General features: G+C 41.4%; 1 protein-coding gene across 1 annotated transcript in view; it reads right to left on the reverse strand.

The window, feature by feature from the left end:
- The window catches only part of sez6b (seizure related 6 homolog b), a 168,544-nt gene extending 153,330 nt beyond the window's left edge, over positions 1-15,214 (reverse strand). Inside the window, exon 1 of the mRNA XM_061073474.1 lies at positions 15,142-15,214. Within this exon, the coding sequence (XP_060929457.1) occupies positions 15,142-15,214 (73 nt within the window). The remainder of the gene's footprint in view (positions 1-15,141) is intronic.
- Between the last annotated feature and the right edge of the window lie 521 nt (positions 15,215-15,735).

Below are 15,735 nucleotides of genomic sequence, written 5' to 3' on the forward strand. Positions count from 1 at the left end.
GTGGCCCCTGCAGCCAGCAGCATTTCCTTGGTAAGTAATTAAGCTTCATTCAAGAGTACTGGATAATACCTCCAGCTCTTTCACAGGGCTCTTCACTAATATCCCATTGCCCTGCAACACTACACTACACGCTGCCTTCAGGACAATTTTATGCAAGAGCCGGGCAGTTGTCTTACTCCCTCAGATTTGCGATGCCGAGCTTATGCCAGCCATTTGTTCAGCTCTGGGTGCTGCTCTGGAGCCTGCCAGACGCTAAAGGTAAGTAATGACGCGGCTGATTTCTTCTGACAGGATACTGTGTCTCGGCTCTGCAATTACATGCTTTATGTTTATTATTGCAAGAATGAGAGTCGAGGGTGTACTCTCTGTGGCATTTACCTGGTCAGTTTATTACATTCCCAACGCTCAGCCCTAAAGCCTCTGCCTCTCATTTCCATGAAAGTGATTAATACATGCATCTCCTTCATCGTTTACGAGGTGCTGTATTTTTAAATGATAAACCCACCATTATATAAATGTAATACGTCACTAATTTCACCAGGGTTCTGAGTTTCATGTTCACAATATTTAAAAACTTTGACAGCACAAACACATCCAGCTCTTCTGTCTGCTGCACAGACACTTTCTGCTGAATGAATAATCAGTCTAATATCTGTGAAGAGGAGAAATAGCTGAAGGGGCAAAAAGACAGAGTGAAAGCAGGTTGCACCTCAGAGCAGGTTCTGCTCTTCTACACACACACCCCCCCCCCACCCACCCACCCACCCATCTCTATTCATATGGCACTGTTTTGCAACAGCAGCTTGTATGAGTCCCAGCTTTCATATCGTCCTCAGTTTAAAGCAAATGGCTTGGCTTAGTGTTAACAAGCAACAGCATGGCTGTGATCATCTGCAGTGCTACTGTACTAAGGAGAGCATTACGGCCCCGGGCCTCACAGATGTCACCGTTCCACGTGTACTGTGCTGTAATCACAAGTACAGATCTGCTCAGCCTCTCCACCGCTTTAAAAACATCTACTATCTGTGCTCAACTGTATTCATCGAATCTATGGGACAAACATCATCCACTGCTTTGAGCCCCCCTCATATGAAAGCTGCAGTGCAACTCTCATTACAAACTAATGTCTTTACATGGCTTGGAAATGAAAGATAAATAGATGATGGGGATATAGTAAAAATTTGTTAGTGTGTGATTTTGTAGTTGAGTAACAAAGGGAACCTGTCTGTCTGATTGCATCTCTATCCCCTGCAAATACTTAATTATTAGTTTGAACTGGTTTTGCCACATTTTGGAGGAATGCTTATACCTGTCTGGATTACTTTCATTGGTAATGGTTTTTGTTTAAATTCAAGTGTGATCTATTTACATTGCACAGAGGGCACATGTGTGGTGCTTACTATAAACCTGCATATATTCAATTCTTCAGGACAACACAACAAGCTGAATATTATAGTGACCAAACTATTGCCTACAAGACCAATACAAATGTTTACCAGCAAGCAAACAACAACATTAGCATTTAGTAAGAGTCGTGTGTGTGTCCATCAGATGAGTGCAGGTCCTATAGCTCTGGTTTGGCTGTGTAAGAATCCAAAGTTAACTAGTTTGAACTGCTCAACGTTTTATCAGGGTCTGATAATCAAGTGTGTGGCCATACTCATGTAGCCTGAGCATGTTTTTAAGTAAATAATGTTTAAGCAGAAAGTCTCCAGAAGCTCCAGAGGCTCTCACGCGGACATTTGTGTTCACACATGCTGTATACCAGCTCCAGAGAAAGTCTAGAGAATCTCCAGAGTTCAGTGCATGTCTGAAAGCAGCAGAATGTACTCTGTCAGCCTGTGTTTTTACAAAGAAATTACAGAACTAGGAAACCCTGGACACCTAAACTAAGATGGCTCTAATACTGACAATTGAATTTCCTAAATTTAAGACTGCTTTTCCCATTTCCCTCTTTTGCTTATTTCCCCTGTCCCCATATCAGTTCATCACAAACATACTGAAAGCAACATCATCAATGGTCTTTCAACAGGAACATTTCTTCAGCCCTTGGCCGAACCTGTGAAATCTGCACTGATTGAGCTTGTTGCATCAGCGTGATGAGCCCTGAAAGCTGAAAGCCAAACTCTCTCTTGCTCTGAAGGATCAGCAGCAATTTATGTGATACCGAACATCATCCTTTTTTGCTGTAAATATCTTCAGCTCATTTTTTCTGCCTGATCTGACCTGATGAGAGCCAACCAGCCAGAGTAGTCCTCTTTTGGATATTGTGTCCTGATACGGTTGTTGTTTAAGTACTTTACATCAATATCTATGGTCCAGGAAATACATTGTATATTTGACAACATCCATTATCCTCGACCAGTGGAAACTGAATGTGCTAAATGTGAAAAATGTTCTTATGCTGCATCAAGTTCTTCTTTAAAGTCCTGTTAAACTTTGTGAATCAAATACAACACACATTAATGCATACGATTCATTATGTAGAATGCTGCTTGTTGAATGGTAATTATGGAATTATTGCAAACATTATGCAGGTTCAAAAATTTAAATTTTTCTGTTTTACTAGAATACATTTACTTTATGTAAATCATAGATTATACATTGTTTGTTCACTGCTTCAGAGTCTCTGCTTGTTCTTGTTCAGACTTTATTCAGAGTCTCATATTTAAACAATTTATGGAGTTGGAATCATTTGTGAATCATTTTGTCTGTTGAGTTTGTTGGGTTCAGTTTTAGTCTGAAAGGTGGCTGAAAAGTTTTTCGAGTCTTGTTCTAAGAGATGAAGCCTATTCTATGTAAGATGTTGAAAAAAACTTTAATATTTCATACAAGGCTGTGTACTCTGCTGTAACTTTCCACAGCAGAGTAAAAACTGTATCTACCCAGAACCAAAAGCCAAGCTGGAGAGTCTAGTTCCCAACTGAGCAACTGGACACGAGTACATCAGAGTTTCTGTTTGAGAAAGAGCCACACAGGTGCTCAACTGCCAATAAAACACCAGACTGCCTTCTAGGCAGAGTGGTAAAGAAAGAAATATATGAGTCAGGCCAATAAAAGAAAAGATTAATACGGGCGAAAGAACACGTACAATTGACAAAGAAAGTTTGAGAAAAGTGTTGTGGAAAGACACATCAATTTTGATGGATTCTCCCTACCCTGTCTAGTGCCCCTGAGCAAGGCACCTTACTCCCCCAACATCTGCTCCCCGGGCGCCGTACATGGCTGCCCACTGCTCTGTGTGTCCTGCACCAGATGGGTTAAAAGCAGAGGTTAAATTTCCCTCCTTGCATGAGTGTGCTTGTGCATGTCTGTGCATGTGTTTGTGACAAATAAATGTATCTTAATCTTAATCATTGCGGTTTATGTCCTGTCAGCCAGCTACCTTTTCATTATATAATGAAAGATACTACATTATATTAATACCATATCAAGTCTAGAAATGATAGATCAGTTTTGCTTGTCCTGTATTGCTGCTTTCAACAAAGTTTAATGTGCTGTAGCATATGTCTAACCGGCCGTATAGTGGAGCAGAAATCTTCATAGCTGTAGTTTTTCTTGAGTGGGAACGATGCTTTTGTTTATGAGAATTACAGAATGTCCCATTTTTTATTAAGTGCTACAATAAACACTTAATACTTATTTATAAAAATAAAGTAAACCTCCTTTTTGGATTTTCTGATCATTAACATTTCACATGAGACTTGCATGTGTTTTATTCTTTTCATGTAAATACTTAACACACACATTTAATGTTCCAAGATAAATGCCTAGTAATACTTCACATTTTTACAACAGATTATGACCTTGTGTGCAACATCTTCAACACAGCATAAACTAAGATTGCACAGTGTTTTGTGTCCATATCTTTTACATCAATATTCATGTGACATTTTCGCAGCAGATTATCAACAAAATCCACAGGCCTATACACCTCAGTGTGTGATATACTGTGGCGGTCATGTTTGTTCACTTCTCTTCTTCTTCCCTTCCTAAAAACTCTGGCTTTCGTAGTTAAAATGTTAGCTGCGCTCGGACCGATCTGAAGAAGGTGACGGGAAAGCAGGATTGAAATCTTAGACAGGTATCTCACAGACAGGTGTTGTTTCTCTCTTCCTCGTTCTCACACAGACTAAGACATCGATAAACAGAGACACCCATCCTCGGCTTCTGCCATCGAGGATCAAACCCTCCTCTGCTCTTCCACCCAAAAAGCTCTGTGGGTGTGTGTCAATGTAAGAGAGAGCCTGGCCTGTCAGAGTCCTAATCGTTGTGGAGAGAACCTTGGCTCTGTATGCACAGCAGACGCCAGCCCCAATTAGACAGGTGTATACAGTGTGCCAGTGCATCGGGGGGGAGCAGACAGGCCCAATTCTCTGCACAAACACCGGTTCTGTGCTACTGCCGCCCGATCGATGCGACTCTCTGACTCAGAGAGCTTGACTGGGAGCCCCTGCGTGCAGAAGGCAGAGGAGCAGTGGAGGCTAAAAATAAGGGCTGATAATAAATTGACAGAGGAGGAAATAAGAGATCATTGGGGAACTGAGGAACACAGAACAGTTGATGCCAATGACTAACACAACTTGTCAAAGCCAGTTGTTTCCCCCTAGTAAAATTATGACAGTGAAGAAATAGCATTCTTTGTGAATATGTAGAGCCACGAGGTGAGCTGAGACAGCCTCTGTAGACGTTTGCTCTCTTACTGTGCTCTATTTCATTTATGTATGGCATAAGTAACCATGTAAAAGCCATGTAAAAGATAAAAAATTATCTATAAAGAATTAAAGAAATGATTAACTTGACCAGAGAAACCAAATTACATTCAGAACTCATTATCATTAATTTCAATACAGACCTATAATACAGGCAAAACAGCGTGAACAAAAATACAATATCACAGCAAACTTCAGCATCAGATTACACCCCAATGGTATAGTCAGGAGTACATGATTTTATGTTACTTAGTAGTTGTCCTTCATTTACAAACCTTTAATTCCACTACACAGCCATAGCTACCCCAACCTGCCACAGTCACTTGTTTTACCAGTGAAGGAATCCTACTGCCTTTGTTGATCCTCTGATTTGAAATTGACATTTTTGACAAGCTAAAATTCAACAACAACTCTTTGATGGATTGCCATGCAATTTGGCAAATATATTAATGCTCTCCTCGAAATGAATAACAATAATTTGTGTAACAAAAAAGGAGATGTTGGAGTGGTTGCTGACTTTAACAGTCCTGTTGCACCTGACACAAAGTTGTACAAAGTGGGACACTTAAGTGTCTTTACTCATTTCAACCTGACACGCACCCACGTTGTCAGCATTAATAGGTTTGCTGTTTTTAGCATGAGGTATCAGGTGCATTGTTGGCTTATTGCTATCGAATAGTAGAAAGCAATTGCACAACTCACAGAGAGAAGTATGAGTCACAGTGAATTTAAGGCAAATTATCAAGATTGAAACATGTGCCAACATTGGCACACAGACACGCAGATCTGTGCAGAGTGAAAGCACACATGCCATTTCCTCTGCAGAGTAGCATCTTCTCCTTGCCATATCAAAGCAATCTGACAACCTGGCTTTTAAATGGAAAGGGAGATGGCACTCTGATTGGTTCATTGCATGCTACACGCAAACCACACCCATGGTTAATTGTACAAAGAATAACTCTGTTGAACCATGTGCCAGGTGAAGACACCTTTAAACTTAAAGAAGTAGACTTGGACACAAACTAAATGCACTTTCACTAATGCCCTTAAGACCATGTGCATAGATCATTAAAATTGAGCCATTAGCGTTAGTAGTGTTTTGGCGATGCATAAGCCCAAATGAGATTATAAATCAAATGAATTAGCACAAACTTACTCCCACACAGACAACCTCTTTAAGGGTAGGTAGTCCAGCTCTGTCAGCTACAATAGCAACTGATTAACTGCGATTTATGAAAGCGAGGCGGTACAGTGTTGTGTAAGCTTTGCTTTGTAGTGAATATTTTGTTGACCGCTGACCATGTCCATTAAATCCTCTCTAGCTTGTGACAGTCTGTGGCAGTTACAGGCCATATGAGCTGCATGATTAATTGATATTATTCTGAGGCAGCCGGTGAGAGTGAGCTGATCGCTGCTCAGGTCGAGGTGAGGCATCAAGCCCAGCATCACTCAGACCGGCCATTGATCTGCCAGAGAAATCCACATTTGCCAAGGGATGTTTGAGTGGCAGCTGTAACATGACAACTATCAATTAGGCCGTGTTAAGTATTAATGCAGCAGCTGGGGAGCAGGGGAATTATTCTGAGACTTAACGTGGAATTAAGTGTATCTGTGAGCAGAATTGGATTTAGAGAATGTGCTATTGTCAGATTTAGAGCCAAATGAGAGACATTCAGCTCATTGTGCGTCTGTCGGCATCGCGGCGTGTTATTCAAAGACAAATCCACCGGAGAGCCGAAGCGATGTTCAAAGATGACAGAACGTGGGATGTGATGGGGACACATAAAGCAGGTGCAGTTCAAAGCACATCACATCCCATTTGCATCGTCTCTAATTTAAGTCAGAGGGGCTGTGTCATGAGGAATCTCAAGCAGGGGAGGAGACAGAGATATTGTAAAGCAGATGAACGCAGCCTTAAGGAAACCAGCTTTGACTGACAGGGACGAGGGTAAACACTTCACAAGTGCACGCTCGCTTCAGAGGGACTGTTATGCAAAGAGGGGCGAGAGACGGAGAAAAGGGAAAATGAAAGTACTCCACCCCTAGGCCCTCTCAGCTCCTCTCAGGAGGTGTCAGGAGCTGTGTGTAAAGAACCCAGCGCCCCCATTTCCTGTGAGAGGGAGTTGTGCTGAATTTTGATAACACTCATTTCCAACCAAGCACTTCAAAGAGGAAAAGGCTCGGAGACAATTAGCCTGAATAGCCCTTGTTGAGAGCAACAGGCGAGTTTGGATAGGTTAATCAGTCGTAATCGTAAAGCAGGTGTTGAACGCGCACCCTTACAATCCGCCACCACCCGAATTATATGATCATCACATTCACAAAAGTGCGTCGTTTAATTAAACACAGTGTCCTTCGCGGCTGTCTTTTCCTTATTCAAAAGCGTGAAGCAGTGCTGATTGCATCAGATCAGTGACACCGAGAGCAAATTGCTTTCCTGCCGTGGCAGGGATGATGAAGGGGGTGGGAACAGGCTCAGCGTGTCTCTGTGTGTGAGTGTTTGTGTCTGTGTGTGAGAGTGTGAGTGTGGTAGGGTGATAGGAGAAAGTGTTGCTTATCACACGAGAGGCACAATGGTGACTTTAATCTGAAGATGATGCAAAAATTGTTGTGTGAAAATCATCTTCTCAAGTCGTAGGAAAGAGGATTTTAAGTTTCGGTTTTTTAATAGATACAGAGTTAATCTTATGAATAAGCTCACACACAGGTCAGCTTTAAGGTAAACACCTAAATCACACATCGAGTTGAAATTCTTTACTGTTGTACATTGTTTAATTTGTTGAGAACAAAATGATGTAATGTCAAATTGAACCAAATCATCAACCCACTGAAGGCTGGATTCAAAACCACACCGAGTTGCGTGAATTTCATTACGGAAATAACGATTCACAATGACTTGTGCTTCCTGGAATGGACAGATTGATATGCCTGAAGTTGAACTGACTCTGTGTTATACTGTGAAGATTAAGTGTTCCCTTCATTTTTTGGAGCAGTGTATATCAAATGACTTGTTAATATAAGAAGATCAGAAAGCTGTGACCACTTGCCCTTCAGTTCTTAAAATAGCCTACAGTTTTCCATTCAGGATGATATTATATGATAAAGGAAGGACTTCGGGTTCAGGCTTTACATTATAAATGTGTTTGTTCTGTAATGGTTGGAGTGTAATGGAAAATAGTCGCCAGCACTTGTATCTGCCAAGCAACCACGGTTTGTCTCTGGTGTAATTCTCACTAATGATGTGTGAAATCCATCAACAAACAAGTCTTTGGATGTAAATAAACCTTTTTTCACAATACGAACAAGTAAATCTGAGCGTGTACATGATCAAGTATAGCAGCATGGTGCTCTGTGTGTAGACAGAAAATAAATCAGGAGAGTCACATTATTTACAGAATAACAGACCAGCCCTGTGTAGGAAAAGTCTGGGCCATGATTGGTGGCTCAGTGTTACACATGTGATAAAAGGCTTCTTACAATGTGTCTTGCATTGTTTCAACAACAGTACAAAACAATATTGGATCAAGAATTTAGTTTGACCAATGAAAGATTAAGAATTTTTTTTGATTTTTGAATCCAACTCCTGTATGATGTGTGTTGTACTTGAAATACATTGTAAAACGAAATGTAGCATGTGCTCTATAGTGTCTATCATATCTTGAGATCCTTAGGATCCCACAGTTAAGATTCTGGTTCTCTCTGGTCCTGTATAATTTTTAACTCTTATATACTGATATTTGTTGGCATATTTTAAAGTTAAACAAACACAGAAAAATGTCAAATGATCAAAAGAAAGACTGACTCAAGACCTAGAGTTACTGAAAGTTCAACATCATCGAGGTACAAGAGGATCAGACCATCACCGAAGTCAGCGACATGTCTCAGTTCGGAGCTGTTAAAAATCTCACATTGAGCAATTTAAAAATAAATTGTGTAGATATTTTGATCTGGACCAACTGACTGAAACTCCCATTCCAAGAGCTGTGTCACCAAGTCCAACAGGACCAGGTGGAGAAATCCAAGTTCCTGAAAGATCCCACAAGGAGCATCCCTACATGTTCAGAAGATCACTATCAGATATCAGCTTGTCATCATAAAAAGCACATGAGGTCTGATCCCTGTTTGATTAGTTAATATTGTTCATTTCAAGGACTTTAAACTCTGATAAGAATAAACTCAATTAAGAAATTCCATTGACACATTAACTGCAACAACTTCAGCTATCAATCTTATTTCTTGACCATATCAGAATGGTGCCCCTAGACTAATATGCTCAACTCAAACTATAAACTAGCAGTGCCTCAGAGAATGTTTTCAGTAAAGTTGTTCTACCTTAAGGACCAATTTCAAGCTTCCTGTATCCACAGTGTAACATATGCTGTGTTACACGTATACATACACATATATGGTAACTTTCAGATAGAGGACAATATAGTCAGAAAAGAAAAAAAAACTTTCAGACACTACTTGTGCATTTTCTCTTCCACAGTAATGACGTCATTGATGCAGGATTATGATTTAAACCAACAGCAATGTCGGCCGATATGTATACACCACATTTTGTTGAGTGAGATTTTGTTGTTGGAAGTGGAATGATTTGCCAACAGATAGTTGGGGGTCTAGGGACCCTAAAAGGGGGGGGGGTATATCGGGGTCAGCTAGACCTCTAAATAAACAATGTTACACAACATTCTTTGACAGAACTTGGCAACAGTATGGGAAAAGACAACTCCCAGAGGTAGCCTTATCTGGACAAAGCACACACACACACACACACACACACACACACACACACACACACACACACACACACACACACACACACACACACACACACACACACACACACACACACACACACACATCGACACGGCTTGAGGACTTCACATACACTTCAAGTGAGGAATTCCCAGAAAGGAAACATGCACATGTACACATCAGTACTGGCAACAATACTGTTTATCAAAGGGTATAAAAGCTGCAGCAGTTGTTGGAATAAACAAAGTCGACCACTGCATCTGTGTATACTTCATCTTCACCAACAAAATCCCACAATAAATACAAATTTATTTTACACAAAGTAATAATACTTAAATAATAACTATAACTAGACTGTGGGGCTGTGCTCCTCCACAAAGGACAGAGCCTCATCAGCAGATAGAATTGAAGTATGCTGTAGGTCAGAAGTATTAGTTCAAACCAAGGTGCTGTTTAAGAACAGAAAGAATGTCCCTTCAGTATATTTTGTGCTTAGTACATCCTACCAATCAAATTACAGATGAATCAAATTTCCAAATGCTCTAATGTCAATATCTTTACAATCCTGGTTTGGTGGCCGGTCAAAAATTTATACTGGTGGGAAGCCAAGCTGGGAATGCTGGTAACCATTTTGGTCTTAGCCTCGAAAAATACGCTTCAGGGAGAAAGGGGGATAGAACAAGCATTTCAAATGCATTTTGTGGTAATTATGCTTCATCAGTTTAACAATTAAATGAGTAACCAATAAATAAATAATGTTCAGAGTGAGGCCATCCTTTAATCCAGATCCATTAATCAAGGTAATTTAAACAGTTACAGAAATGTCTCGGTTTTGTCAGTAAAATTGTATACTGGGGATGTGTGTGTGGGTTTTGGATTTGTATGTGTGTGTGTAGGTTGTTTAAGATTGCACTCTTTCCAACAGGACTGAACAGCCCCACCAATGTGTGTGTATTTGGTGCACTGAGCCGTTGCTGTTGTTGGCCTTGTAGCAGCCATTAGTTTGAGGCAGCTCTCCCAGCAGAGCGCTGACAATGATGACAGGCCATGGCTATGCAAGCAGACCCTGGGGGTGGGACTCTAGGGGCATCGCTTGCTGTGGGTCAGTCAAGGCCAACGTATTTATCTGGGCGGTAATCTGAAGGGAAAGGGACAGTAATTCTGACCCCAAAACCTCAGGGACATCATCAAAACAGCTGTGATTTCAGGTCCGGTGCAACTTGCCCGGTTCCTGCTCTCAGACGGCACACACTTCTGTAACAGGAGAGAGAGCGAGAGCAGAACTGATGAATAGCAGAGCAGCAATCAGCAGCGAGTGTAGCAGCGAGGGTAAACCATTAAGGAGACGCTGGGCTGATCACTCACGGAGCTGAAACTGGCCCAAAGCTGAAACGGCAACATTGTCACCTCACGAGTGATTCTGTCTGCACTGTGATTTACTGCAAACCGCCGATACTTCATCAGGCTAATAGCTTGTTCCCTGGCAATGCTTACAAGTGCTATATATAACTTATTTATAGGCTGAGATGTTTTAAAGCACTTGTACAGTTCCTCCATAAAGTATGAATATATGTTTACCACAAATTTTGAATTATTTTCCAGTCTATGTTCTTCAGCTCCTGATGGCTCCAAACATCTATGTCTGAGGCCTCCGTGCTCCTGGGAACACACAAAGCTTTAGGAATAGAGATTTTGAGGGTGCAGTGTGAATTGCAAGGTCTTATATACACAGGTGTGTCTGTTTAGTCAGAATACAAGTTCTTGACACATCCCAAGGATAATTAAAGCAAACAGGACGGCACAGGGTCTGGATATTTTTGTAAAGCAGAGATGAACATTTTTGAATAAATGTGCATCATTGTCTGCAGTGATGCCTCCGTCACAGTGACCAATGCGTGCGCCTTCATGTCGGTTGAGTCACAGTCTCATAGCTGTGAGTGCAGATGAATCTGAAATGCTGAGATGCACTGTGACATGCTTTAGGTGATGGTCACAGTCATGGACTTTGTGGTGAATGGGATAAAACATGCACCACTGGACTGAGCTAATAAATTGATTGAATTCATCTCATAGATTCCTGTGGCGGAACTTCCAAAGGTTAGAGTTCAAGGTCAGCTACTGATGATCACCCCAGAGCCAGCACTTATTCAAAACATGGTCTGTTGACATCATGTTTATTTTAATGTCAACAATACTTGAAAAAAAACAAAACACTGTTATTTGCATGGGTGATAGTGCAGAGCTCTGAATCAGTATCATAGTAGTGGCATCATATCAGTATCATAGTGGCAGCCAGACGGAGTGGCCACAGGGTGTTGGCACTACTGATCACAGTCTAATGAGTGGGGCAGGGTGAAGGATTGCCCACTCTAATGTGAGCTTTGACTTGCTGAAAGTAGTACTTGTCTGTTAGGGCAGGAATATCATTTCCTTAATCGCATTAATCTCAACAGGCTGTTGATGGATGAACAGTTTAAAATTGGCTAGAAAACTAATATTATATTGATGTATACTACTGAAGTGGAGGGTACTGGTGTCAAAAGAAAGTGTCTAGCTACGTCTCAATTTGGGGGCTGCCTCCTTCGGAGGCTGAATTTGATGACGGATGCGTCACTAGACAATTCCAAGGCTCCTTCAACTGAGGCCGACAAATGTGTCCTTCCACCTAACGGAGCTTCTACCGGGTGGAGCCTTTCCAGCCCAGCATATCCCAGGATATATTGTGCTTTTTTAAAGAGGAAATGGCTGTAGCAAGTGATGTGAAAACGTCAGAAGAATACATTTTTTAATTAAATTATCGGCTTCAACTCAACCAAACAACAAATAGACATGTTAAAAAACCTCTTTTTAGAGGTCAATCAAAGAATGCTCTCATCTGTAGCTCTGTTGCCAGGCGACGCTGTGAGGGCGGGACAGGCTGATGACACAATAAAAAGACCAGACCCTCACATTTCAGACACGGTCAACGCAGCAGACGAAGGTTGTTGGCAGTTCATGTGTGCCAGCAATAGCCAGTCTAGTTCCTATGTGTTATATTCATAGAGTTTTGCCTTTTTTCATACAACTGCCTGTTTTGGACCAATTCTCATGAACCAAAGCTTCTGTAGCAAAGGCCGTGTTTTTATAACCTGATCCTCCTTTTGTGTCTGCTTCTGCTACTGACCAGTGATGATTTGGCTTTACCACAGTTACATGAAGTCGTAAAGGCTGCACTTCACTTCAATTTCATGAAATATTCTCAAATGGTTTTCAAATTCATCTTCAGAAAGGAAATGACGGATGGTCAGACAGATATACTAACCACTCTATCCCCCAAATATATATGCTGGTGGAATAAAACTAAATTAATAACTGCTCAACCTCCCATGATATTTTCAAACAACCACTACTTTTTACCGTTAAACCCAACTCCCAACTTTAACAGACTCATCAAACATTTTAAAATTTTAATACAGCGAGCAGCTAAATCCATCTACGTCACTATCAATTGTCTGCTCTTTGCACACAATCACTACCATGTCAGCAGCCAGAATATGGACCTGAATGCACAAAGCCCGTCAACACATTTTATTATGCAAACACAGGTTTAAGCGACCAAATCAGCCTTATCACAAATAGCAGTGAGTAGAGCTTATACCTCCGCCAAGGCCAAAGTGCCAAACACAAAACAAAACACAGATCTGACCAACTCTTATAGTAGAAAAATAAAAAGGGAAAGGGAAGTAGTCTGATAATCTAAACACAACTAATCAAACTCATAGATCAACACTATAAATGTCAGATTTTATTTATATCAAATCTCAATCAATCCTGCAGAACTTGATGCAAACATTGAAAAATGCAGATAAAATCCCTGAGAGTAGAGAAAAATGGTTTGAAGAAAATCCTCAATTTTATTCGATGGATCTTCCTTGGCCCCGTCCCTCCACCAAGTTTGATGCAAATGCTTTCAGTACTTTCTGTGTAATTCTGCTGAGAATTGAACAAACAGACATGGTTGCAAACATAAATATCAAGGTTGTGGAGTCAGCTGTGTCTACACAGAGACGTCCAATTAAAAGATGACTGACAGAGCAGAAAGTGTGTCTGCAGATAACTTCATCTCCTGTCATCTGTCAATACAAAGAGGCCTTGGTTTGATATTTGGATAACAGTTTTTTAATGCCAATATTTTATGTGGGAACTGATTTATTAACAAATCCCAGGGCTTTAATTTGCAGTGCAAGGAGGAGGAAAATATTGAGTGACTGTTAAAATCGCTGCAACTATCCAGGGAGACATCTCTCTGACATCAACCATGTTTTCTAGCTATCTCTATTTTGTCAGGGGATATGAATAATGCAGGGAGGCAGCAAAAACACCATCAGCCATTCCACTACTTTGACAAGAGGACCACGGGATAGGTTGCACTCATTTGGAGCACCGTTTTTTGCAAGGCTAGAAAATGACATTTTTATCAGCTTGTTTGCCTACTTGACTTTTGTTTTTTTCTTCTTGAAATTTTTTATTCAGACAGGAATAATGAAACTATTTAAATGACATCTGAATATGTAATCATTAGGACATTGTCTATTTACTAAGGCTTTGGAAAGTATACTCAAACATTTTTTATACACGTTATCACACTACATATATAATTTTCTGTATTAAGTCATCATCTTGCGCATCATAAAATGTGTATAAAGAAAGGTATACAGGGTCCCACAATTTACACTGGCTTCATGAAATTGTTTTTGTCCTGACATGGGGAGGGACTCTCTGAAGACCTTTACAATAAAGTTGCAGTGAGGTACAGAGCAGTTCAGGAGGAGAAAACAACTTTAAAAGCTGCGCGTGTTACGAGGAGCACAGAAACCCTAAAAGATTTGTGAAATAGAAGAAACTACCAAGACTCCTTCTGGAGTTGGTCACCAGACAAAACTGTCTGACAATCACCTGGCACCAATAAGGTCCTGGTGAATAAAAACCCAGCTGTGAAGCATGCTGATGACAGCACCGTGTTAGGGGGGTTAGGAGGTTCTTAGCGGCAGGGGAAAGGGGAGACTTGCCACAATTTACGTATTGAAAGATGAATGCAGCCAAATACAGAGAAGAAAACTGTTTGAGCGTGAACACAACCTCAGACTGAGGCGACCGTTCACCTTTCAGCACAACAACAACCTAAAGCAAACAGCCAATGACCCGGCCAAAGCCCAGACTGAAGCCTCTAGAGCATGTGTGGAAAAAAACAAGTATAAATAGGTTATACAAGGATTAGGAAAACTTGTCGTGGTATCATGACAAGTTATCCATATATCCATATACTATTAAATCCACAGCACAATAAAGTGTGGTGAAAGTGAAAGGGTCTGAGTACTTCCTGTGTCTTAACTTTAACAGTGTCTGAGGTTGTGTACTATCTGTACACTTGATATATACTGTTCTACTAGAATAAGACGAAAATATTCCAGTATCAAACGTGATAAACTCCCAAAGCATGTGCTCATCACATGAAGGAAGAGAACCAGTGCGCTGTCTGAGCACATGGAGGGAGACTGCGCGCGGTGGAAACGGAGCGGAGAGGAGACAAAGATCCACAACAGGAACATCTCATTTGGGAGCAGCGAGGTAGAAGCCCGTGTTAAGAGCTCTATCATTCAGCAAACAGGGAGTAAATAATTCTTCTTCTTACCTTTAGCGCCCGTTTCTGTCACCACCGCCACCACGAGCAGGAGGAGAGGGAAATAATCTCTGAGCGCCTTCATCGCGGTGTCCTCCGCTTCACGCGTCTGGGGCTCTCGGTCCAGAGTGAACGTCCTTGGATCAACACTTTCTTTTTCCTGAAACGCACTGAAACACTGTGGGCTCCCGCACACACGCGCACACACGCACACTCGCTGACTTGAGTCCGTGTGAATTGACTCATTCACAGAGACAAAGGGGGGCTTTTAGTTTCGGTCCGCCACCACCACAGACTCCGCTGACTGACTGGAGGCTGGAGAGAGCGGAGCTGCTGCTGCGATCAGCGCCTCCTCCTCCGGGCACCGCGCTTCAGCACCACGGACAGCTCCTAGCGTCGGCCAGTGGAACACACGACGCTGCGAGTCGTGGGACAAACCACAGTCTGTGATAATTACATTAGTAATACCGATAGTTACCTTACTCAATCACTGAGTGCACACGGGACGTCAATGAATCCAATTCATTGCACCGGCGGGGAAAGTGCTGTAGTTAAGTGAGAGTAGTCACACAACACTGTAAAAATAAAGGATACAAAAGTGCATTC

Source organism: Limanda limanda, chromosome 6 (assembly GCF_963576545.1).
Source record: "Limanda limanda chromosome 6, fLimLim1.1, whole genome shotgun sequence".
NCBI classification, from domain to species: domain Eukaryota; kingdom Metazoa; phylum Chordata; class Actinopteri; order Pleuronectiformes; family Pleuronectidae; genus Limanda; species Limanda limanda.